Source organism: Castor canadensis, chromosome 8, assembly GCF_047511655.1.
Source record: "Castor canadensis chromosome 8, mCasCan1.hap1v2, whole genome shotgun sequence".
NCBI classification, from domain to species: domain Eukaryota; kingdom Metazoa; phylum Chordata; class Mammalia; order Rodentia; family Castoridae; genus Castor; species Castor canadensis.
In genome coordinates, this window is record NC_133393.1 from 33,658,269 (window position 1) to 33,684,746 (window position 26,478).

General features: G+C 35.5%; 1 protein-coding gene across 5 annotated transcripts in view; it reads left to right on the forward strand.

The window, feature by feature from the left end:
* The window catches only part of LOC109680230 (prolactin-like), a 39,984-nt gene extending 15,462 nt beyond the window's left edge, over positions 1 to 24,522 (forward strand). For 3 of the 5 annotated variants that reach the window (XM_074082786.1, XM_074082787.1, XM_074082788.1), the window contains exon 5: positions 22,119 to 22,297. In XM_074082786.1, the coding sequence (XP_073938887.1) occupies positions 22,119 to 22,271 (153 nt within the window). In that variant the 3' untranslated portion in view covers positions 22,272 to 22,297. Of the gene's footprint in view, positions 1 to 14,616; positions 14,654 to 16,927; positions 16,996 to 19,429; positions 19,606 to 21,056; positions 21,165 to 22,105; positions 22,298 to 24,393 lie in introns of those variants that run through there. The other 2 variants (XM_074082785.1, XM_074082789.1) reach the window with 2 other exon arrangements.
* The last annotated feature ends 1,956 nt before the right edge of the window (positions 24,523 to 26,478 follow it).

The following is a 26,478-nucleotide window of genomic DNA, read 5'->3' on the forward strand; positions in this document are numbered from 1 at the left end:
GAAATTTAAGACATATATTACTACTATGATAGTAGGGCATTTAAAATTCACACAAGCTATAAGTGAAAAAAGATTAAAATGAATATAAAATAAAAAATACATATTATACTATTTCTTACCAAAAAGGTTAGGACATTCAATTTCAAGCTGTCTAGAATAATGTATTCTGTATACACACATACAAATATCATCGATGTTTATCAAGCATAATCAAATAATTTATTTCAGATACAATTTAAATCAAAGCCCTTACACAGCCACAAGGAGGTGAGAATAAAATTATATGTATCACTCTCCATCTGCATATATAAAATTTGTAAACCCAATTAAGTGATCATCATTAGCCTTTTAATTGTCTATCAACAGTTCATGTAATGCTCAAAAATAATCCAAATTTTACAGTAGATTCCTCTCTGCAAGGATTTAAATCTCAAGGAACAATGAAAGTTTACAAGTAGCCTACAAAAGTAAACAAAATTACAATCTTTCTCACTATACTTTTGTAGAGATAACTAATGAAGAAATAAAACATACTTAAATTTAAAAAAGTAAAAAGCATAGTCATTCCAAAAGAGATAATCATATTGTCTGGAATATTTTCTCAGCTTTTCATGGCTTCTGAACAAAGAATACTCTAAAACTGGCATCTCTTTCTGCCTGCTGAGGAGTCTTTTTACTTTCTCTCCACATATTCATTCATTACAGCTTCTTGCCTTGTTTACAACAGACCCTAGTCTTCCAGTTCATTCCTGAAGCCACAGAGTGCTGAGAGTGTACTTCAAGGGGTAGAATGGTTGGTAAATAGGCTCAAGTTATGGGCCAGAGCATGAGGGCTGGTGGAGAGGCTCAATTGGTAGAACACCTACCTAGCAAATGTGAGACCCTGAATTCAAAAGTTAGTACTCCAATTTTTTAAAAAAGTGACTTTTGATGATGGCAAGATAATAGTGGAGTAACATAACTCACCATAATTCCTCACAGATTGCAAGAATAAACAGCAATTCACTCACCTAATTCCCTGCATAACTTCTAGGATAGTAAGTACCAGTAGCAAAGTGGTTTTGAACCCATCAATAACCCACAAGTGTACTGGTAACTGTGGGCAAAGCAGAAAATGAAACTGTGGGCTTGTCTGACAGGAGCCCACATGGCACAGAATCTTCAGAGCAACCCATGCTCTGACTCTTAATTTGTAGAGAATCCAGCATAAAAACAGAAATCAAAGGGCACAGCCTTATACAGCTCCTCTGAGACAAAAATTAGACCTCTTACCTTGGATAGGACATAACTTTCAGCCACTGCTGAGAAATTGCAGCAGTGGGCAAAGCAGAACAATTCAGCAGCTTCCAACCTGGAAAAGGATCAGCCCTAAAACATACAGCTGACTGTGAGATCCTGAGGACTTGGAAGAGAAACCCCAAGGTTACTAAGAACTGAGAGACTGGCAGGCTGAAGGCTCAGACTTCAGAACCCTCACTGGAGATTTTATTCAGATCTCCCCAGCCCCTACCCTGGAAACAAGCCCATACCCCATTCCAGAGTTGCATCTAAAACCATATTGACTTGTGTTAGCTTGAAAGATTCCAACACTTAAGAAAAAAATAAATAAATATAAGTATGTGGATAGGTAGGGATGTAAGTAGGTAGGTAGATGAAAGATAGATGGTGCATGATAATGATAAATAGATCAACAATAAAGCAAATAAAACTTTGATTTTTTTAAAAAAATAAGTTTAATTTTGCCACTGTTGAGTTTTCATTATTTTTATCTTTAAGCATTCATTTGAATTGATTTGTTTATCTGATTAGGATAACTTTATACTTGGTCTCATTTTCTCTTTAGTTCTGCTTTTCCTCCTTTCCTTTTCTCTGCATTCTTTATATATAAACCATGACACTGCATTTCAAAATTCAATCTTAAACCACATCTTCTCCATTCTTTCCCTATTGCCCTGCCACATTAATACTTTCCTTCCTTTTCCAGTTATTGCTGTCTTCATCCTATTTTGCCTCTATCTCTAACCATCCATCAATAATAAGTTTTTATTACCTACCCTTTTTGTATGTTAATTAGATTGCCAGATAATCTTTTTATTTCAATTTTTTGTTGATTTTTTTGTGTAAGTTTCATCATCCCTTTCCCCATCATAACTTTAACAAGGTGTTTCCTACTTATGTCATCCCACTTTCTCACTAACCCTAAGTCACCACCCCTTCATGCCTTATAAAACCATATACCCTGATTATTCATTAGTGTTGCCCCACATATCTCTTTCCCATTAACACCTTTATTAACTTAGGTCTTCCTAGATCATGAAGCTGTTTCTTTGCTCCTTTACTCCTCTAAATATATTAAAGTGGAAACAATGACTAGGGTTCTTTAGGATTTACTGGAATCTTAAGCTTGTGATTTGTCACTTGTGATAGCTCTTACAGCTATCACAAGTGACAAATCACTTCCTCAGTAAAGTAGGGACCTGCATGCAGCATCTTGAAGGTTGAAGTCAAATATTTGACTACCGAACAAAACACCACCAGATTAGTGACAAGAATCTAAAACACAACCAGGCCACTACATTGTCGGAAATAGTCAGTAAGGAATTCCTTACTAAAAGGACATAGTGGGTTGAAACACCTAACCAAAAGCTTGGTCACAGATGCTTAAATCCTAGCATAACAGAACAAATTCCATGAAAAGACAAACCAGCATGTATCTTCCAAAAGTCATCCGCTCCACTATAAAGAACATAATTTCTAGTGAAGAGCAAGAAATCTGAAACAAAAAGTTCAAAAACAATGACAAGATGATCAATGAGATATATAAGCAACTGAATGAATTGAAAGTAGATACAAATAAATAAGTGACTGAACTCAAAGAGAATTCAAACACCTGAATGAACGGAAGAACACAAAACAATATGAAAGAAGAATTCAATAAAGATATAGAAGTCTTGACAAAAATCAAATTGAAAATGTGAACATGAAAAACTAAATATTCTCTGGATTAAGAAAATGTCGTATTTATACACAATGGAATTTTACGCAGCCATGAAGAAGAACAAAATGTTATCATAAGCTGTAAATGGATGGAATTGGAAAACATCATTTTGAGTGAGGTTAGCCTGGCCCAAAAGACCAAAAATCATATGTCCTCCCTCATATGTGGACATTAGATCAAGGGCAAACACAACCAGGGGATTGGACTTTGATCACATGATAAAGTGAGAGCACACAAGGGAGGTATGATAGGTAAGACACCTAAAAAACTGGATAGCATTTGCTGCCCTCTACGCAGAGAAACTAAAGCAGATACTTTAAAGCAAGTGAGGCCAATAGAAGAAGGGGTCCAGGAACTACAGAAAAGATTAGATCAAGAAGAATTAACCTAGAAGGTAACATACATGTACAGGAAATCTATGCAAGTCAACTCCCTGTATAGCTATCCTTATCTCAACCAGCAAAAACCCTCGGTCCTTCCTATTATTGCTTATACTCTCTCTTCAACAAAATTAGAGATAAGGGCAAAATAGTTTCTGCTGGGTATTGACGGGTGGGGAGGAGAGGGATGTGTAGGGGGTGGTAAGAGAAGGGGTGGGGGAAGAAGGGAGAAAAGACCCATACATTGTATGCACATATGAATTAAAAAAAAAAGAAAAACTTAATATTCCCACAAAAACCTTCATTCAAAACTCTTGCTAAAAGATTGGAGACGGGTATAAATAGAGTATCAGGGATTAAAGATAAATAAGGGAATTAGATCAGTAATACAACGGCAATAGAAAATACTATGAAAACATGAATGGAATATGCAAGAACTGTGGGATACCATCAAAAGACTAAACCTAAAAATCAGACATAGAAGAATGAGAAGAAATACAAAGAAAAGGTATGGATACCTTATTCAAAAACATAATAGCAGAAAATTTCCCCAATCTTGAGAAGGAGAGGGACAATCAGTTATAGAATTTTAGAACACCAAACAAGCAGACATATTACAATTGAAACACTAAATATACAGAAGAAAGAAAGAACATTGAGAGCTGCAAAAAAAGAAATGACAAGTCACATATAAAGGCAAACACATCAGAAAAACAGCACATTTATCAGCACAAACTCTAAATGCAAGAGAATCTTTTAAGTCCCAAGAGAAAGCAATTGTCAACCTAGACTAATAAAAAGTATTCTGCATTGTTGAAAGGGAAATAAAAGCCTTCCACAGTAAACAAAAACTAAAGAAATTAATGACTATCAAACAAGCACCACAGCCATTAATGAAAGAAATCAGTAAGACTACAGAAGGTGGAAAGATTTCCCATACTCATTGATTGGTAGAATCAATATTGTGGAAATGGCTACATTACCAAAGCAATCTACATGTTCAATGCAATCCCCACCAAAATTCCAATGACATTCATAACCAAGATTGAAAAATAAACCCGAAAATTCAGGTGGAAGCACAAAAGACCTTGAATAGTCAAGGCAAACAGAGCAGCACTGGAGGTGTCACATTCCCTGACTTCAAACTACATTACAGAGCCATAGCTTCAAAACAACATAGCACTGGCACAAAAACAGACATGAACACCAATGGAGCAGAACAGAAGACCCATATAAGAATCTACATCTATGCCTACCTGATTTTTGACATAGGGACCCAAAATATATGATGGAGAAACAGCCTCTTCAGTAAATGTTCCTGTGAAAGCTGAATATCTGAGAACAGAAAACTGAAACTAGATCTATGTCCCTCACCCATACAAATATCAAGTCAGAGTAGATTAAGTACTTTAAGATAAGGCCTGAAATTTTGAAACAATTTCAGGAAGTAGTGGAAACATATTGAAGCACATAGGCATAATCAATGACTTCATAAATAGACCTCTAATGGATCAGCAAATAAGAGAAAGGATGAACAAATGGGAATGCAAACAAAAATTACTGTAGTGGCATATTCAATGTTTTGTTTTGTTTTTCTTTTTTTTTATTTTTATTTTTATTTAGTTTTTTATTTTATTATTCATATGTGCCTACAAGGATTGAGTCATTTCTCCCCCCTGCCCCCACTCCCTCCCTTACCACCCACTCCCCCCCTCCCTCTCCCCTGTACTGCCTCAATACCCAGCAGGAACTATTTTTCCCTTATCTCTAATTTTGTTGTAGAGAGAGTATAAGTAATAATAGGAAGGAGCAAGGGTTTTTGCTGGTTGAGATAAGGATAGCTATACAGGGGGTTGACTCACATTAATTTCCTGTTCATGTGTGTTACCTTCTAGGTTAATTCTTTTTGATCTCACCTTTTCTCTAGTTCCTGGTCCCCTTCTCCTATTGGCCTCAGTTGCTTTTAAGGTATCTGCTTTAGTTTCTCTGAGTTAAGGGCAACAAATGCTAGCTAGTTTTTTTTAGGTGTCTTACCTATCCTCACCCCTCCCTTGTGTGCTCCCGCTTTTATCATGTGCTCAAAGTCCAATCCCATTGTTGTGTTTGCCCTTGATCTAATGTCCACATATGAGGGAGAACATATGATTTTTGGTCTTTTGGGCCAGGCTAACCTCACTCAGAATGATGTTCTCCAATTCCATCCATTTACCAGTAAATGATAACATTTCATTCTTCTTCATGGCTGCATAAAATTCCATTGTGTATAGATACCACATTTTCTTAATCCATTCGTCAGTGGTGGGGCATCTTGGCTGTTTCCATAACTTGGCTATTGTGAATAGTGCTGCAATAAACATGGGTGTGCAAGTGCCTCTGGAGTAACCTGTGTCACATTCTTTTGGGTATATCCCCAAGAGTAGTATTGCTGGATCAAATGGTAGATCAATGTCTAGCTTTTTAAGTAGCCTCCAAATTTTTTTCCAGAGTGGTTGTACTAGTTTACATTCACACCAACAGTGTAAGAAGGTTCCTTTTTCCCCACATCCTCGCCAACACCTGTTGTTGGTGGTGTTGCTGATGATGGCTATTCTAACAGGGGTGAGGTAGAATCTTAGCGTGGTTTTAATTTGCATTTCCTTTATTGCTAGAGATGGTGAGCATTTTTTCATGTGTTTTTGGGCCATTTGAATTTCTTCTTTTGAGACAGTTCTGTTTAGTTCACTTGCCCATTTTTTTATTGGTTCATTAGTTTTGGGAGAATTTAGTTTTTTAAGTTCCCTATATATTCTGGTTATCAGTCCTTTGATGTATAGCTGGAAAATATTTTCTCCCACTCTGTGGGTGTTCTCTTCAGTTTAGAGACCATTTCTTTTGGTGAACAGAAGCTTTTTAGCTTTATGAGGTCTCATTTATCTATGCTATCTCTTAGTTGCTGTGCTGCTGGGGTTTTGTTGAGAAAGTTCTTACCTACACCTACTAACACCAGAGTATTTCCTACTCTTTCTTGTATCAACTTTAGTGTTTGTGGTCTGATATTAAGATCCTTGATCCATTTTGAGTTAATCCTGGTATAGTGTGATGTACATGGATCTAGTTTCAGTTTTTTGCAGACTGCTAACCAGTTTTCCCAGCAGTTTTTGTTGAAGAGGCTGCTATTTCTCCATCATATAATTTTAGCTCCTTTGTGAAAGACAAGTTGGTTATAGCTGTTTGGCTTCATATCTGGGTCCTCTATTCTGTTCCACTGGTCTTCATGTCTGTTTTTGTGCCAGTACCATGCTCTTTTTATTGTTATTGCTTTGTAATATAGTTTGAAGTCAGGTATTGTGATACCTCCTGCATTGTTCTTTTGACTGAGTATTGCCTTGGCTATTCGTGCCCTCTTGTGTTTCCATATAAATTTAATGGTAGATTTTTCGATCTCTTTAACGAATGTCATTGGAATTTTGATGGGAATTGCATTAAACATGTACATTCCTTTAGGGAGTATCGACATTTTTACTATGTTGATTCTACCAACCCATGAGCATGGAGATCTCTCCACTTTCTATAGTCTTCCTCAATCTCTTTCATCAGAAGTGTACAGTTTTCCTTGTAGAGGTCTTTCACATCTTTTGTTAGGTTTACACCTAGGTATTTTATTTTTTTGAGGCTAGTAAATGGAATTGCTTTCATACATTCTTTTTCAGTTTGCTCATTGTTAGTGTATAGAAATGCTAATGATTTTTCTATGTTGATTTTATATCCTGCTACCTTGCTATAGCTATTGATGATGTCTAGAAGCTTCTGAGTAGAGTTTTTTGAGTTTTTAAGGTATAGGATCATGTCATCTGCAAATAGGGATATTTTGACAGTTTCTTTACCTATTTGTATTCCTTTTATTCTTTCTTCTTGCCTAATTGCTCTGGCTAGGAATTCCAGTACTATGTTGAATAGGAGTGGAGATAGTGGGCATCCTTGTCTGGTTCCTGATTCTAGAGGGAGTGGTTTCAGTTTTTTTCCATTAAGTATAATGCTGGCTGTAGGTTTGTCATATATAGCTTTTATAATGTTGAGGTACTTTCCTTCTATTCATAGTTTTCTTAGAGCTTTTATCATGAAATGATGTTGGGTCTTATCAAAGGCTTTTTCTGCATCTATTGAGATGATCAAGTGGTTTTTGTCTTTGCTTCTGTTAATGTGGTTTATTATGTTTATTGATTTTCATATGTTGAACCACCCATGCTCTTCTTGCTTTTAATGTTTCTGTTGAGAAGTCTGCTGTGATTTTTATGGGTTTACCTTGGTATGTTTCTTGTTTTTTCTCTCTTACAGCCTTCAATATTCTTTCCTTAGTTTCTGAACTTGTTGATTTAATGATGATATGTCGTGGGGTAGTTCTATTTTGATCTGGTCTGTTTGGTGTCCTGGAGGCCTCTTGCATCTGTATGGGAATATCTTTCTCTAGATTTGGGAAATTTTCCATTATTATTTTGTTGAATATATTATGGATTACTTTTGCTTGCACCATTTCTCCTTCTTCGATGCCCATGATTCTCAAGTTTGGTCTTTTGATGGAGTCGGTGAGTTCTTGCATTTTCTTTTCACAGGTCTTGAGTTGTTTAATTAACAGTTCTTTCATTTTTCCTTTAATTACCATTTCATCTTCAAGTTCTGAGATTCTGCCTTCTGTTTGTTCTATTCTGCTGGATTGGCCTTCCGTTTTATTTTGGAGTTCTGTTTCGTTCTTTTTTCCATCTCCTGGGTGGTTTCCTCTTTAATGTTGTCTATTTTTGTCCTGAGTTCATTTATCTGTTTATTCATCGTGTTCTCTGTTTCACTTTGGTGTTTATACAGTGCTTCTATGGTTTCCTTTATTTCTTCTTTTGCTTTTTCAAATTCTCTATTTTTGTTGTCTTGGAATTTCTTGAGTGTCTCCTGTACATTTTGGTTGACCCTATCCAGTATCATCTCTATAAAATTCTCATTGAGTATCCTAAGTATGTCTTCTTTTAAACTATTCTTGTGGGCTTCATTGGGTCCTTTGGCATAGTTTATCTTCATTTTGTTGGAGTCTGGATCTGAGTTTCTGTTTTCTTCATTCCCCTCTGGTTCCTGTACTAATTTTTTGCTGTGGGGAAACTGGTTTCCCTGTTGTTTCTGTCTCCCATCATTGTCTTTGGTGTTGTTACTGTCCCTGTACTGTGTATAACTCCAAGCAGGACTTATAAGTGATAATAGCAAATTGATTATTGTGATTTAAAACCACTAACTTTGTAGGTAATTTTATTTTGGTTTTATTTTGGTTTGTGAAACAATCACTAATGAGAAAAACTATTCATAGTCTCTTTTACTAGAGACTAAGTGAATATTCCAATATTATTTATATCAGCAAGTCAATGCTGTGCTTAGAAGCCACTGCTGCAAATGGCTACTTGGCCTACCTGATTTCATGATACCTTGACAGGAGATATCTTGGGAAGTTGCTGGCTATAGCTGATTTGTGGAGCTTTCTGAGCAGAAAGAAATGTGAGGAATTAGAATTTAACAGACAACACAAATATTTATTAAACTGGTAATCATTGCTTCAATATGAAATGTCCTCCAAAAGTCTCACTTGTTAAAGGCTTGGTCCCTGGCACAATGTTCACATGTGGAGATTGGAGAAGTGCTTGGAACATGAGGTCTCTTCCTTCCTCAAAGGTTGAATGCATTGATTAATTCACATTTTGACCAAATTATTGGAAAAAGGGGGAAAATTTGAGGACAGGGCCTAGTTGGAGGAAGTTGGTCCTGGGAAATTCTCTTCAGTGCTAGTCCTTGTTGAAATCCTTTCCTTGGATTCTCATTGCTTCCCCACTGCCATGTGGTGGCCATTTGTGCTTTATCATGCACTGTCCACCATGACATTCTGCCTCCCACAAGACTACAACAATGGAGCCAGCTGATTACCCACAGTCCAAAACCTATGAAACAAAATACATTCCTCCTTCCTTACATTGTCTTTCTAGGTATTTTTTTTACACAGATGAAAAAGTGACTCAAGCCACTGTTTTTCATAATCCTTTAGGTACAGTCTCAATGAGCCACAAATGGAGCTAATAATATAACACAAATCTCCTTGTCTTTTGCAATGATTTATACATATATCTACATAACAACAATGGCATATAATTTTTTCTGATGAGCAGTCACATCTCTTCAAAATATTGGAGTTTCTCTCACATTACCCTCTCTAAAAAGACAAGACTAAAGATATAAAGTTGTAATTTTCAGTTGCAATGAAACCAAATAGCTCTAATATTGTCCTTGCTTGTGTTGCAAGAGAGATACATGTAATGAAGTCTTTCATAATACCACAAAACATTTTTGCTTTTGTGTTTTGGATGGTAAGGTTTACCCTGCTTGAAATAACATTGCAATAAACTACAAGTCAAGACTTTTGAGTTTTTGGAATTTTTTTTAACCAGGACAAACTCTGACATTTTCACAAAGCCTATGGTCTTAATCTTAGAAATCCGGCTACTTAGGATAAAGACAGAAGAAATGATTACTAAAAATAAAGACTTCCACTCTATCATTGTTTGGACCATGGAGGAATTTGACATATAAAAGTTAGCAATGATTTCATGAACAATTGTATGCTCCTTCAAAATCTATCAAACAATTTGAATGCTTTTAGTTCTGGAATTTTCTAACATGAAACAAAATGTTAATTATTCTGAACAAACTAAAAAGCAGATTGTTATACTTGGTTAGTAAATGTCCTACAAATACACACATATTAGAGACATGGCCCCCATGGTACCACCATTGGGTCTTGGTGGAAACATAAAAGTCAGGGTCCAGTGGGAGGTCTGAAGGCCATTGGGTGTGCCCTTAATGGAGACAGTGGAATCTGGCCCCTTCCTCTTTCTTGCTTCCTGCCACTAAGTGACCAGGTTGTCTACCATTCACTCCTGCCATGATGTGCCAATCAATCACAGATAAAAACTCCAGAACTGTGAGCCAAGATACAGTATCTAATACTTTGAAGTATCCAATAGGTAGCTGGCAGCTAGACAGGGTTGGTAGCATCTTCTTGGATACTACAGGTAAAGCTCTGGCACTGAAGAAGCTAGCCAAAAGGGGAATACAGAGCTGTTGGCCAAAATATAAAATAAAATAAAAACATTAACACAGGTTATGACTCAAGGAATTACTTAGATTTAACAAGTAAACAATCACCGGTGACCATTAGAAGAAATTTAAAAAGACAAAACATAGTAAGTACATAAATTATCTATGTATCCTTGTTGCCATGAGTTCTACCTTTTTAGAAACTGTAGCATTTTCATTAAGGAGGCCAAATATACACACATACTTTCTTCTGATATTGTATCTTGGATAATTTCCCTGGCATTTTTTCAAATCTATGCATTATGCTTTATATTCTATTATTTGATGCAGAAAGGTGACTGAAAGTTTTGTCTACACTGTTGATGGTATACAATATCACAAACTATTATATTTTAAGCACTTTACTTATCAATAGATGTATTTCACTAGCAAGTTTCAATGATTTGCTTAATGTCATGGTTTTTATACCTTCACATATCTTATCACCTTGTGAATCAGGTTTTCTCAACAGAGCTATCACTGATATCTGGGTAGCAGAATATTTTCTATCAAGGTTGGCACTATGTGTTGTAGGGTGTTTAACAGCACATCTGGCCTCTACCACCAGATTCCAGTAGTACTCCAGTTGCGATACTCAAAAATATCTTTACACATTGGCAAAGGTCCTCAAGGACAAGATATATGCATGTTGTGTCATAAACGCCAGAAGAAAAATTAAAATTACCTCAAACTTGAAGATAGATAAAATAAAGAAGATATAAGTAAAATAAAAGCCCTGTTCCACCAGGAAGGAAAGCTAATTAGATGTCACTTAATGCTTAAAGTAAGAACCTTTAATATAAGATTCATGTACTAAAAATACCATTAAAACTTTAACATCATTTGAGCCATTTATTTAGCTGCTTGACAGAAATCAGTTATCAGCTCACAGTTCTATCAAGGCATTAAATCAAAATAGGAAAACAAGTGAAGTTTTCTAAGTGAAAACAGATAAGTCCATCCTTATTGAACTTTTACATTGCTCTAACGGAAGGCACAGTTTTAATAAAGTAAAACATTTACAAAAGAGTACATACAAACATTAAGGGGAAGGTGATGATATGTATAGTAGATAAAAAATAGGACAACTATGACTTTTCACATAAAATATGCCATTTGCATTATTTAGATATTGTACTATCCTGTTCACAGGACATGAGGGGCTCTGAGTCAGCAAGAATGCACACGATAAATTTACATTAAAACACATAAGGTCTTTGCAGTCAAATAAATCCATTGGTCTCTACTGAATAAACACAACTCTGGTTTTCTCAGGTTATCCACAAAACTGGCAACACTTCAAAATTTAAGGTTAAGTTTTCACTTGTCAGTTCCTCATTTTTCCTTTGGAAGGAATGTATATTAATTGTCAAAGGGGTTTCATTGTGATATTTCCATACCCGCATGGACTTTGATCAAATTTATCTGCATCCTTTACTCTTTCTCTTTAAAACAACTTGAACAGGTTTCAGTACTCTATTTTCATACATGAGAATGAAGTACTTTGAGCATGTTTACCTCTTTCACCTTCTCCTTTCATCCTCCCCTGTTTGCTCATTCCCAACTCCAAAATTTCCTTCCTTTTACACACTTGTCATTGTTTTTTTTTTTCTTTAGGTCTAAATTATACATATAAAAGACAAATAGGAAATATGTGTCTTTTGCACTCTGACATAATATAATTAACATGACAATTTCCAGCATATGACATAATTTCATTCCTCCTTATGGTTAAATAATAGTCCCTTATAGATAGATAGATGATAGATAGATAGATAGATAGATAGGTAGATATATATCACATTTTCTTTATCCATTCATTAGTTAACAGACACGCCAGGTAACTCCAGGTATGGGGAATTGTGAATAGTCCTACTATATGGATGTGAAAGTATCTATTTTATGCTGACTAATATCCTTCAGATATAGCCCAACAGTGGTATAGCAGGATGATATAATAGTTCATCCTTTAGATTATTTTATTGGTGGTACTGGGTTTTGAACTCTGGGTCTCATCCTTGTTAGGCAGGCACTAAGTGCTTGCATACACCCTTCAACCATTTTTCGTGTGTTGGTTATTTTCAAGTCAGGACCTCCTGAACTATTTTTCCTGGCTGGCCTCAAACCTTGGTCCTTCTGATCTCTGACTCCCAAGTAACTAGGTTTACAGTCATGAGCCACTGATGCCTGGCCATCTTTTAGATTTAGAGGAACTCTATTCTTATTTCCATAGTGGCTACACTAATTTACATGCCCACCAACAGCACAGAAGTGCTCATTTGTCCTCACACACTCACCAACATTTCCTCTTTGTTTCCTTAATGATTGGCATTCTGACTGGGGTAATATGAAATCTCAATGTTGTTTTGATTTGCATTTCCTTGATGGCTAAGGATGTTGAATATTTGTTCATGTATTTATGGGCCATTTGTACTTCCTTTGAGAAGTATTTCTGCCATTGATTTGCCCACTTACTAACTGCATTGGTTATTTTTTTTTTGGTGTTCAATTGTTGGAGCTCCTTATATATTCCAGGTATTAATTCTTTATCTGATGAAAAGCTGAGAAAGATTTTCTCCCATTCTGTGTGTTGCCTCTTAATTCTGATCACTGTTTCCTTTATTGTGCAGAAATTTCTTATTTGGATATAATTCCATTTGTCAATTCTGCTCTTATCTCCTGAGCCATTGGTGTCCTATTCAAAAGGAGTTACCTATGACTGTAACTTCAAATGCTTCCCTATGTTTTTCTATAATAGTTTCAAAGTTTCAGGCCTTAAACTTAGATATTTTGGATTGATTTTATACAAGGTTAAAGAAGAGAGCTCTATGTTCAGTCTTCTACATGTGGATTTCCAGTTTTCCCAGCACCATGTGTTGAAGTGGCAGTCTTTTCTCCAGCTATGTTTTTTGGCACCATTGCCAACAATCAGATGGCTGTGGCTTTTCAGGCTTATTTCTGGATATTTTATTCTATTCCATTGGTCTATTGGTCTATTTCTTTGCCTGTATCATGCAGTTTTTGTTACTATGGCTCTATAGTATAATTTTAAGTCAGCATTGATTAGGATTGCATTGGCTGTTTGGGGTCTTTTGAGATTCTTTATGAATTTTACAGTTGTTTTTTCTATTTCTAAAAAAATGACCTTGGAAATTTTCAGGGAGTTGCATAGAGATTGAGCTTGGTTCTGATAGTACAGACATTTTCAAAATATTAATTCTGCTTATCCATGAACATAGGAACTCTTTCTGTCTTCTAGAGTATTCTTCAATTTTCTTCAAGGTTTTATAATTTTCATTATAGAGGTCTTTCAAATATACATTAGGTTTATTATTAGATATTAATTTTTTGAAGCTTTTCTGAATGGTATTATTTTCTTTATCAGTCTGTTTATTATTTGTGTAGGAGTCAAATAAAATATAGGAAATTATGTGAATTTTCTCATATTGGCTAAGACTTGATATATGTCCTAAGATATGATGGATTTCAGAGGAAGTTCCATGGGTTGCTGAGAAAAATGAGTCTCCTAGTCTGTGTCTTTCATAGAACTGAGACCATTAACATCTAGAATTATTGTTTAAAAATACAATTCTTTTAAGTATCTTCTGCAGTGCAGGTATAGTGATCATGAATTGCCCTAGTTTCTATTTATTACAGAGTATTAGGAAGGGTTCTTCTTTCTCCTTTGAATACGTAGAATACTTTTTATAGGTACAGTAACCTAAGTTGGCAGTTACCTTCTTTCAGGGCTTGAAATATATTATTCCATGTCTTCTTTGCCTTTCAAGTTCTTTTGAGAAATCTGCTGTGTCTCTGATAGGTTTGCCTTCCAAGGTGAGTTTGTACTTCTGTCTTGCACCCTTCAATATACTTTCCTCATTCTGGATGTCTAATGACCTAACTATAATATGAAGTAAGAAGGATGTTTTCTGGTAAAGGGTGTCCAAAAAGCCTCTGCCCCACTTAGCAACCAACACAGATGGCCTGAAGACAGGGCCTGGAGGCTGAATATCATGCTGGTCATTTGTTTTCATGTGACCCTGAGGTGACTGGACTTGGTCTTTATAAGGCAGCATGTGGCCTGCAACCAGTATATCCTTCACTGCAGTGGATCCCACTTGCTTCTCTGCAGGACCAGGTAAGACTCTCTTCCCTCTCCTTGACCATCTTTCATGGCCTTTGTTCACCAATATTCTCTGACAGGGTATCCCTCTACTCTCTGAGCCATGACTATTTCTTGTTCTCAAGCCTCTAGAGTACCTTGATCCCAACCAATAGTCTAAATCAACTCTTTCTCAAGAAGTCATCTTACTATGGCAGACTGAGATGAGGGGAATGACAAACTGTCTTCCTTCACAAGGGCTAGCCTTTTACACCAGAACAGTCATTGTCTTCCAAATCCCTTCATTGGATTTAAGGAGGTGTGGGCTTATCTTGCAGCAAGACTTTCCAGTTTGTTATCATGTCTCTTTGACTTACCTTGTGATTGGGTCTTCAGCTTGCCCTTTGACTCCCAGGAAGCCAGGGATGGGCTTGAAACTGTTTGCTGCTTTTCTCTGTTGCTTAGTTTTCTTTGTGCTTTTCTGATGTTCTGACATCCCTTTTGTGATTCCCAATGCTTTTTTCCTCCTTCTGTCTTCAGAACATAGTCTTTCTTGTGTAAGCTTACTCTCTCAAAATGAGAGTCAAAATGGTCGATGCTTCTGATCCACCATCTTGCCCCTGCCTCCATCACTGTCAATCATTACAGTATATTTGCTTACACATAAGTTTCTGCAGGGAAAGGGTAAATTAGGACAACATGAACATCTCTACTATACAGATCTGCTTTTAGTAATTCAGACTTTCCTTGTCTAGGGAGAAATATATACACAGAATAAGTTTATGAATCACAAATCCACTTTTAGATTGATACAGCCTATCAATTATAACATTGCTTAAGCTAACACAATGAGAAAAAATAGTTCCTCAGATGCATTATTCTTTGTTAAGATTCTTTGTTAAGTGCTCCATATCAGCACTTAGATAATTGTTAAAGCACATGGTGGCACTAACAGTTTCAGAAAAAGCAAATGCCATGGAAAGGGATAACTTTTTAAATTTCCTCATCTGTCAGTCTTCTCTCAAAGACACTAAAATAGAAAGTTCTTGCCTGATATAGATGCATGAACTTAAAAATTAGAGGAGGTCATCAATGATTCATTCTTAATCATATAATCGTTTCATTTAGGAATTGTCTAAGATGTAATAGAACTTCTGAGCCAATGGTAAAAGACTGTTTTTGTCATTTTGCCCCAGAGTGAGCTAAGGTCAAGGAAAGTAGATGGGGCATAAGTTAGTTAGTAACAGTTTATGAACCAATGGGAAAGAGTAGAAATAATTGCCTCAAATTGAAGTTTATTACATGCTGTATTATGATCTTTTTAAATATATGTATGTTCAATGTATGCATTTGCCCTGAAAACTACTATTTTTTCTTCAAAATAAATTCTCTAGGGTCAGGGTTGATAGCTTGCTTATATTAGATGTGGGTAAACATCAATAAGTATAAATGTTTCATTTCCTAGTCTTCCTCACATCCATCCAAATTTATCTTGAAACAATATCCTTGCATCTAACTTTACTGTAGACGAATTATTTCTTCCATACACTGTATTTTTAGTATCTCTGCACCTTTGTCTCTTAAACTGTGCACTGGGATAATGATACAACTTCATATACATAAAAGAGATAAACTAACAACTTTATGTGTATATATATATGTATATATATTTATATACACTATAGATATATGTTTAAAACAAAGGAAATATTAAAGGTAAACAAAGGAGAGAATACATTTGATAAAACTAAATATGATACATATACTCTGTCAATTTTAAAATGGACTAAACAGAATTTGTAAAAGCAAGTAAGAAGAAGGAGATTCAATCAGAGCATAATAGGAATTTATTCTTTATCTTCTGGTATATAGTACATAAATTTTTAAAACTCAGTTCACTTAACAAAGTTGAATGAGAAATTTTACCACTGACCATACATGAGAAAATGTTAAGTGAAATATAATGCTATAAGTTCAAGAAACTTCAGAGAACTAAAGGTAAATTTTAAGGTAATTGGTTCTATAGTTTTATAAGTCTTCTATGCCAAACTACTCTAAAGAGCTCACCTTCATCAGATTTCTCATTTCCTTCCACTATAATTAATCAACATCCTTTATTTCTGGCTAGTATGTCTTCCTAAATATGAATAAGAAATAAAATAGCATTTGGTGTTTAAAATTTTGGGGGAAATCTTAATGACGGATATGGGTTACTGGCAAGGGGAGGAGAATGTCTGATTAAATATATTCATAAACATGTCAAAGGTTTATAAGCCAACATCTCACAGGAGAACATTGTACAACTCCCAGGTCTTCTCAGATGAAGTGTGTCCCTGCCATGACCACCACCATGGACAGCAAGCAGTCATCATGGAAAGGTATGTGCAACTGCTCAATGGCTTTGTGAACAATCTGGTGTTTGAGGGAAACTAATGGGAAATTTTAGGTAATAACAAGAAGTTTAAGGCACACAGGATTTATAAGGACCTTCTAATCATTATTCTAGAAAGCAATTGTACAAGGGCACAATGGAACAGATCAGTCGTTCTTGAATAGGGGATCCTCCTTCTCCCAGAGACATTTTGCATTGTCTTAATTGAGGTAAGGCAGGAAAAGGGAAGATAATACTGGTGTCCAATAAATAGAAACCAGGGAGGCTGATAAACATCCTCCAATGCATTCTTCAAGGACAGCTCCCAGAACATGGAATAACCCAACTCAAAAGACCAATGATTCTGAGATCAAGAACTATACTAGAATAAGATCTCAAGAGTTTATGTATCCCAAGTATCATACATGAGAAGAAAAAAGTTAAAACTTTCTGGGTCCCAGATCTCTTATGTGAATTACACCATTTGAATCAACCTGATGACAAAATTGTGAGTCATAATGCAGACAATGATAACACATATGTATCTCATACTGTTTTGTCTATTTGCTTCAAGCCAAATGACATTTCACAAGGAAAAACACATAACAGCTAATAGATAGCCTATACTTTCTTGGTGATATTTTCTTTTGTGTCTTCATTTTTTTCTTTTTGTTTATCTTGGCAGTACTAGGGTTTGAATTCAGGGCCTCATATTTGCAAGGCAGGCATCCCACCACATGGAGCACTACACCAGCATTTAGTGACATTTAAAAGGAAATAAATTACTATTAACAACAAAATTTGTTTTATGAAATGAATAATAGAAATATTTATCTATGTTTTTTCATCTTAGACTATGAAAATCCCACAGATAATAAACACAAACAAAAATGTTCTAGGCATTAAAGAATATTCAGTTAAGAATTTCCTAGAGTACTAATCTGCATTCTCTATTTTCAAAGCACAATTCTTTTATACATGTAGACAAAACATTATACAATTGTACAACTACATTATAGAACTATAACACACTTTCAACAAATTTTAGAAGAATAGGTTTTGAAAACTGAAAGAGCTCTAATGTGAATTATCTCACAAAATTATTTTAATATTGTACCTAATAATTTGTTTAGTTACATTATAAACCAAACAACTTTTAAGTATATTTATACTTACTTTGGGTACTTGGAGTTAGGTTTTTATTTCGCATATGGTCTTTAACATTGCGTTATTTTATCTTAGACTTTTCCAATTGCATCTCTCAAGGGTTCTATGGAACTGAGAAACACATTTTTATATCAGAAGTTCTTGGAATTATGTCACTATGTTAAAGAGTGATATTATTTGTCACATATGAACTGTTTCTCTCCTTTTGACAGTGGAAATTATTGATATGTTAAAGATTGTTACCTGTCCATCTGCTGAGGCAGCAAAGTGATGATAAAACCACCACTGATTGTTGACTAGATTTTTAAAGTGCGTGTTTGATAGAGCAGGAAAATGGGATAAAATCAACTTACCTAGGGCCTCTGTTACCATAAAATCAAGGCAGAGTGTTGTTCTTTAAAAGTAATGGTAACAACCTCTACAAACACTGATCTCAGGAATAATGATGTGGTCCCTGATACACATGCAAAGTGAGGGCCCACAGGTGTGTATGATGTGACAAGGTGAAGACAAAGACCAGGGTGTTGGTGTTCTGCCTCCCCAACCTGCTAATAAAGGGAGGGGAATCATTTAACCTCCCTAAGCCTTCTATTTCATCAGTGTAGTTTAGTGATAATTATTAAGGCCCAGTCATTTCACAGGAGTATTGTAAAGCTCAAATTTAGAAAGAAAAAAATCTGAGCTTTTAGCAAAGTAGCAGACAAATGTGTGGGATTATTATGGGGAGTTAGCAAGCCTAGCCTACAACATCATTTTTATGATAGGATTCTTTCACAGTCCATACTATCAATCAAGCAATCATGAGTTTATTCTTGTCAGGCATGAAAATAAAACACACTGATGATCTGCACTGTCTTCGTCACATTAGTGACTAAAATGCAAATATCGGACATTGGCTTAAATAATTATAAACTCTGACCACCAAAAATCTGCAGAGATACCCAACTTTAAATTGTCCTCAGAGAATGACTTAAATACCCTGATTCAGGATTAATTTAGGCTCAAAATGTTTACAAAGTATACAATTCCTTCTGGAAGCAATACAGAAATGCAGGAAGTCACCCACTTTTCAAACTACATATCTGTACAAATATAATTATATATATCTAAATTGACACAGTGGAAGGTGTTGCTTCTTCTCCCACACCAGCTATACTAGCAATTTCTGTAGAAAAGGACAGTGCTGAGGGAGAAAGTTTCCCACAGCAGAATTACATCTGATAACCTCGGCAGAATAGATCATCTCAAAGTGGGTTGTGTTTTTGTTTACACAGGATCACTCCTGCTGCTGCTGGTGTTAAACCTCCTTCTCTGCAAGAATGTGGCTGCCAGCCCTGCCTGTGCAGGTGGGGCTGCGAACTGCCTCTTGAGCCTCCAAGACCTGTTCACCCGTGCAGTCGCCCTGTCTGACAACATCTATAAAGTTGCTGAAGACACATTCAGGGACTTTGTAAGTATCCCACTCATTGCTTCTTCCCAAAAGAAGCCTTCATGCCAAGGATAGGACTGTATGCAATTTAATAAAGTAAATCTCATGAACCAAATTGTAAATACTATACCTTTAAGTAAAAGAAGGCATCAGATAATAAAAGGTGAGAAAAGGAGAAAACTCCAAGTTTCATGAAATCTCATAGAGTCTCAAAGAATGCAATGATTATTGTACATTTTCTGAAATTTCTCTTATTTCTATTTTTTTTTAATTTAAACACCAGGAGTAAAGCCTTTTTTAGGTAAGAAGAAGAGCATTGATACTTTTTCTTCTTAGAAGCCAGCAACCTGGGCAATCTGTATTCGGCATACTGTAGATATTCAATAAACGAGAATTGCATTGCAGTGAATTGGGTGGATGGAATAGAGTTAGGCTGAACTGAAGCCATGTCAGAAGGGGAAAAAAACCAAACCAAAAACAAATGGCTTTTCAGAAATCCCAAAATGCTAGGAATCATTGTTTTAAGATTTCCACTGCAAGAAATGATAATTATAGCACAAAGGCTGGCTTACAATTGGAAACAGGGTTTTTCTTCCTGATGAAGGTTCTTTGAAACCTGTAATTTAGTATTCTAGGTCAGTCTTGGGGCCCACAAAAGATTAGGGCTTCAGTATATCATTGGGCCTCCAAGGAAAGTGACTCAATATTTGCAATAAATATACATTCAAAAATTTATTTTCACTCACTAGTTTTTCTTTTATTCCTCATTTTTGACTGACCATCCTTTATCTTTAACATCTTCCTAGTAATCCATTTAAATTCTCACAACTTTCACCAAATATTATTTTTAAACCATGAAGTTTACTATTTTTTTCCATTTTTAATCTGTTCACTTCTTAATATTTTCCAAAATGTTATGCTCTGTTACTTTTGACTTATTTTTTCAAAACAAATAATAGTGTACTGTGAATTTATGATAAACATGATGAGGTACAGCTATGTGTATTCGGAGGTAATTGAAAGAAAAATTGTAATTTTAAAATGTCTACTTAAAAGAAGCATATCTGTTAGACACACAAGAAATGAAAGTTTAAATGGAAAAACATAGATATTTATGTACTTTGGTGTTTGGTATTTAAAACACTTGATGGTTTGTAGTTTGGCAGTATTTTGTTTTTGCTTTTCAAATAGCAACCAGTAGGAAAGATGAAAGGAAGGTTGTGACAATATGGGTACAGTAAAGAAGAGAAGAAGTTCAAAGGTTTGAAAAGTTAGATGAAAAAAATGAAATTATACACTAATAGCAAAAAAAGTAGGCAAAAGGACTTGTTCGTTAATTCCTTGAGTTCAATATTATGCAGTGCTTTTTTTGAGAAAATTACACATCTATCAACTGTATGAATATTTTGCTAATGGATTAGCTTATTCAATTCCCAAGCTATAACTAATTGAATTTTGTCTATCATTTCTAGCAAAAAACATATACCACTGGACCGGAGTTCATATCCAGGACCATCAACAGCTGCCACACATCTTCGATTCCTACTCCAGCAGACAAGGACCAAGCCCTGAATACCGAGGTAAGTCTTAAGCCCAGGTTTTTCACCAAAACAGCTCAGGCAGCATTCTGTGGTTGCTGTACTATAAATTATTAGAGTCACTAAAATAAGTATAGTAATCACATGTGCAGAGAAAAATGGAGGAAAAGAATGCAATCTAAGAAAATTTACATTATGTAGCTGATAAATTATAAATAAAAACAAATACTAAGTAAGCTTGCAGTAGATCTATAAATTGTGCATGCAGAGGACAACATTTCACCCAATGCCTTATACCTAGGATTGTATATACCTTTCTGTAGGAATGTTTCGAGTGAGTTGGACATGCATGACTAAATGTCCACATAGGATAGATGTAACAAATGCAAGTGCAGTTATGTAATGCTCCTCCCTTGAGAGCACATTACATCACTGATCACTGAATGATTTGAGCCCTCTTGTCTAGATTTTCAAGACTCTTCTGATTCTACTTCTGCTTCTCTAACACTTACATTCTCATTCTTCCCTGACTCTTCTGTATCATGCTGCATCTTAATTGAAACACACCTTACCAAGCAAGTCCTACAAAATGTTATGTTTCTTTCAGCAGCAACTCTAGTCTCTGTTCTGATGACAACAAAATCTACATATCAAACCAGCTCAAGTTTTTTATTGTTCTAACCTATCCCTTCTGAAATAATGCCCTAACCAGTCTAAACATAGTTTAAAGTAAACATCATACGTATATTTATATATATACATATATATATACAAATACCTCCACAAATATAGTCAGTTCTTTAAGTAAACCAGTTTTGTAACTTTAACTACAACTTACACTTTGCATAACTAAAAATAGTATTATTTAGAGAAAATTTTTATATATACATAGGAATAACAAAGAGATATTTTAGTTCACTTTCTCCACAGAATTACATATTACCAACCTGGCTGTTTTTCACTTCCTTTAATGTGATGTTCAGTGTGATTGATCAGTCTGGAACACTTCTGAATATGGTCCGAGGCTTATTGCGCTCCTGGGAAGACCCTCTGCAGCACCTGACCACCACAGTGAGGGATATGAAAGAATTCCCAGCAGATATGATTAGAAGAGTCCAAGAGATTGAGTATAAAACCCATCAACTTTGAAGGGCATGGAGAAGATAATCAAATAGGTGAGCAATCTTTGATACTTCTTTGATTTTCTCATCAATGAAAGAGGCAACCTCTGTGAAGGGAAATGGGTTTAAATTCTTCACTTTCTAGAACAAATTTAGGAATCCTATGATGTAGATGACTAAGCCAAGCTTTAATCATCCATAGTGTTAGATCCTGATGTACTTCAATTTTAGTAACAGCTTTCTGTATTTGACAGGTGTAGCCTTTAAAACACTGTCCACAAATCCACCAAAGGCTTCCTCTTTCCTGTGGAGTTGGGCTAAATATTTTCAAGACAATAGAATCTCAAGGTAAATGCTTTCTTCAAAGTATCTCAGGATACATACATTGAAAGGCTGCTCCAATTCTGTCTCCATTTAATTCACCAGAGGATTAGAGTAGGAAGAAAAAAAGGAGAAAATCAAAATCACACCAAACTGTAGCTCCCACCCTGCCCCATCCCTAAGGAAAGACTGAAAAGAGAAAGCCATAGCTTCAATGTTGTCTCACAATACTAGATGTAACAAAAGGAAGAGTGTGTCTTTCTGGAATGTTCCTTATTTCATAATATATAGAAAAATATTTCATCCTAAATTTTGTTTTGTTTTGGGATCCAAACTAAACCATTATTATTATAAATAATCATTCCAAATAATTCACCATATTTAGATTAAATTAGTATTTTCAGTATGTATCTCCATTCAGATAGGATAATTTCAACTTTAGTGAGATTCCAGTTTTCTGAAATTTTCAGAAATAATGTGTCATCTAAAGGAAAACATATGGCTATAAGAATAATAGCACAAGCAATTTTATACTTCTTTTTGTGTACTAAGTACCTGGTATCATGTGTCATTTTTCTCATTTTCATGGGAGAAGACTACAAATCTAAGCAAAAACACAACAAATACAAAGAGCACATTAACCCAGCATCCTATGAAATAAACACCTTGATTTTCAATATATTTTGTTTATTACTATAAGACTACTACCTAATGTAGCTAATTTGTTCAATAATGCTTTATATTTCTGTTCCTTTTTTCCTCCCACTTCTTTATTTAATTATGTTGATGTCTTTATACCTCGCACAGTAAATATTCTCAACAATTTTCTCAACAGAGTTCATCAGATATAAAAAGCTTAAATCAAGACAACACACATACACACTTTAAATTCTGATAGGTAATCTGATATATAAAAAATGAGCTTACTCTGTAAGAGAAAGTTCTACAAATCAAGGTCTACAATTATCTCAGACTGGTACCTAGTAGACTCTGTAACTCAGACATCCTAAAAGGTACCAAGATAGTTCCTTTTCTCTAAGATCTCTGAAGATTTCTGACTGGCTAAGTCCTATAGAGATAACAGGTACACACTGTGGGCCTCTCTCAAGTTCTTTGGCAGGTTCTTTATGTAATCCTAGTCATGCCTTAGCACACAGTCCTCACCACTGAGGGGTTTCTAGAAGTACCATCCTTTGCCCACAACCTTCCAGCCCAGAGAACTAAAAAAAAAAAAAAAATTATTCTTTATAGAGATTTGGAATATAATTTTACTGATTGAAATGAAAGACTCCTTGACTACTTCAGCAGATCTTCACTATACTCATCATCAGATTATCTGCATTTAATGCATTCGATGCAGTCTTCATTGTTTCTAAGATTTCACAACATACATTCTCTGAACAATGGATTCAGTTCAAAGGAACAAAAAGATAAATGGTGAACTACCAGAAGGACTAAAGTACAAAGGCCATGCTAGGGACAAGATTTGGGAAATGTAAAAGTCACACAAGTAAGACAACAGATAGTAGCTCTTCCATTGTCCCTTGGACAAAGCCAAGTGTATTTTGTAACAGCAACTTCCTGCTTTTCCATCTATCTACTCCTATAAAAACATAATTTACCTGTGATATCTCATATGCCAGAAAACTTATACATATGTCATACTTTTAGATTTATGACACTCTGATCCAGATACACAAAAATCCATGCCCTTGGCATATGTTTTCCATTCCTATATCATCTTCAATCATAATTCAACAATAAAAAGGAACAGGTATAAACAAATACTAACAGTATGAATAATAAGTGACTATCTTTTTGGTGGCTAGGTTAACCCTGGAGTTGTAAATGAAGACATTTTCTCTGCCTGGTCTGGACTTTCATCACTGCAGAAGGGTGACAAAAACTCTCGCCTTGTGGGATTTTATAACCTGTTCCACTGCCTACGCAGAGATACAAATAAGGTTGACAATTATCTCAAGATCCTGAAGTGCAAAGTTGTCCATGAAGGCTGCTGCTAATCCCAAATCCATCGCCTCTATGTCTGAGATGGCTCGCATGGATGTACCTCTTGACAAGCTTCTTTTAGTTTTACAACTTTTTAATGTGTGCTTGGGTGTAATGGGTCTCTTCATAAACAAATAAAAACTGACTCTTTACAAGTGTAAAAATCAAAAAAGGCAATTTGCCAAAGTTTCTTTTTTTTCATTTAATGGAAAATCCAAAAAAACCTCTATCACAACCATTGAGAAATTCCTACCAAAACATGTGACAAATAAGAGAAACTAGGATTGCAAAAAGACAACTAACAATTTACTTTAGAACCACAGTAAGTTAACATGGATCCTTATTGGAATCCAAAAGTTTCATTACCATTCATAACAATCACATCAAGAGCACTGAATCCTCAGGATGCTTTATGAAAGTCACAACGTTCTGTGAGCTAACTTTCACATTGGTAAGATAGACACTGCTAGTGCTCTGCAATGGCAAAGTCTAAAAATAGTTAGGATACCATCATATAAAATGACCCTAGCTTTCTTCAATAGCTTTTCCAACCATGCTTCACAAGTTCCCATTCCTTTAGCATCATCCTGGACACATTCCATGCATTTTAGTCACTCTGCGTTTCACAAGACCTCTTCACTCAAGTTTCAACCCCTTCTCATATTCAGAATATTTAATATTTTACTCTCTTCCTTTTATGGCTTAAAGGACATAACAGGAAAGCTGATGTGGTCAGTAACTGAATGTGTTTCTTTCTCTTCTTTCTTGGATCTCCATTCCTTTAACTGTCAGGATAAGATATACAATTAGGAAAAATAAAACAATTTCTGACAGAACTGTCTTATGAGGTATTGTGATAGATTTCTCATTGCTGACAAGCACTGGACTTGAATTTCTTCTGAGTGACAAGTGTGTCTCTCCTGTGGGGTATACTAGTGTGTTTTTCAGCAGAAATGACCTGGCTTGATTCTCCTATCTACCCCACAGCTCTGCCCTCTGTAGTATCCTTTATAGCCTCTGCTGCTGGTCACTTACCCTAAATGCACCCTACTAAAAATATTGTCACAAAGTCAGCAATGTTCCAGCTAACTCACAGGAAATTCATGCATCATAACCACTCTAAGCAATAGAGTAGCAATAAACCCAAATCACTGCAGAACCCTCTCTTGGATCTCCACAAATCTCTTCACCTGTTCATATTAACATAAAGAGGATCAGAAAATGGAGTTCAAGAGCAGACAGTCACCTGATTAATGAGACACCATTCTTCCCTTCTTTGGAATCCCATGAGTAATTATCTCTATCAACAATTATCCTAGAGAGGCAGCCTTACAGTATTCTCTACTAGGCCACTAAATGATAACTCCTACATCCAATACCTAAAAATATCTAATGTTCTGCTGATTTTGTCTGGGTAGAATTGATTGAATGAGGGTGGCTCAGCTTACTCACCACCCTTTAAAAAGCTAGAATGAGGGCTGATCTAAAGGCCCAGCCTCCTTAGAAGGTGGTGGGATTCCCAGGGGAGTTTTGAGGAGGATGATAGTTTCCGCTGAGATTTCTAAACAGTACACAATGCGAGACATCCCATTCTACATCCTGATAGATACTAAATAATGATATGAAGGGTTGGAATAAAGGAAAAGCTAGAGAGAGACATAGGGGAGTAGGAAAGATAAGAAGAAAGAAAATGAATGAAAGATAGAATGTGTATGACAAGATGCAGATAGCATACTACTTTGTGGAAAACTATACCAATCTCAATTATTAGATCTGAAAGCAAATAGCATCCACTGTTTTCCTTTCACTTCCCTCTTCTGTCTTTCCTGAAATTTTTGTATGTTTTAGGAATATCCTTTGCCTTAATCAATTGAGGTGTTATAGTTCTCAGCGTGAGCAGAACTTGG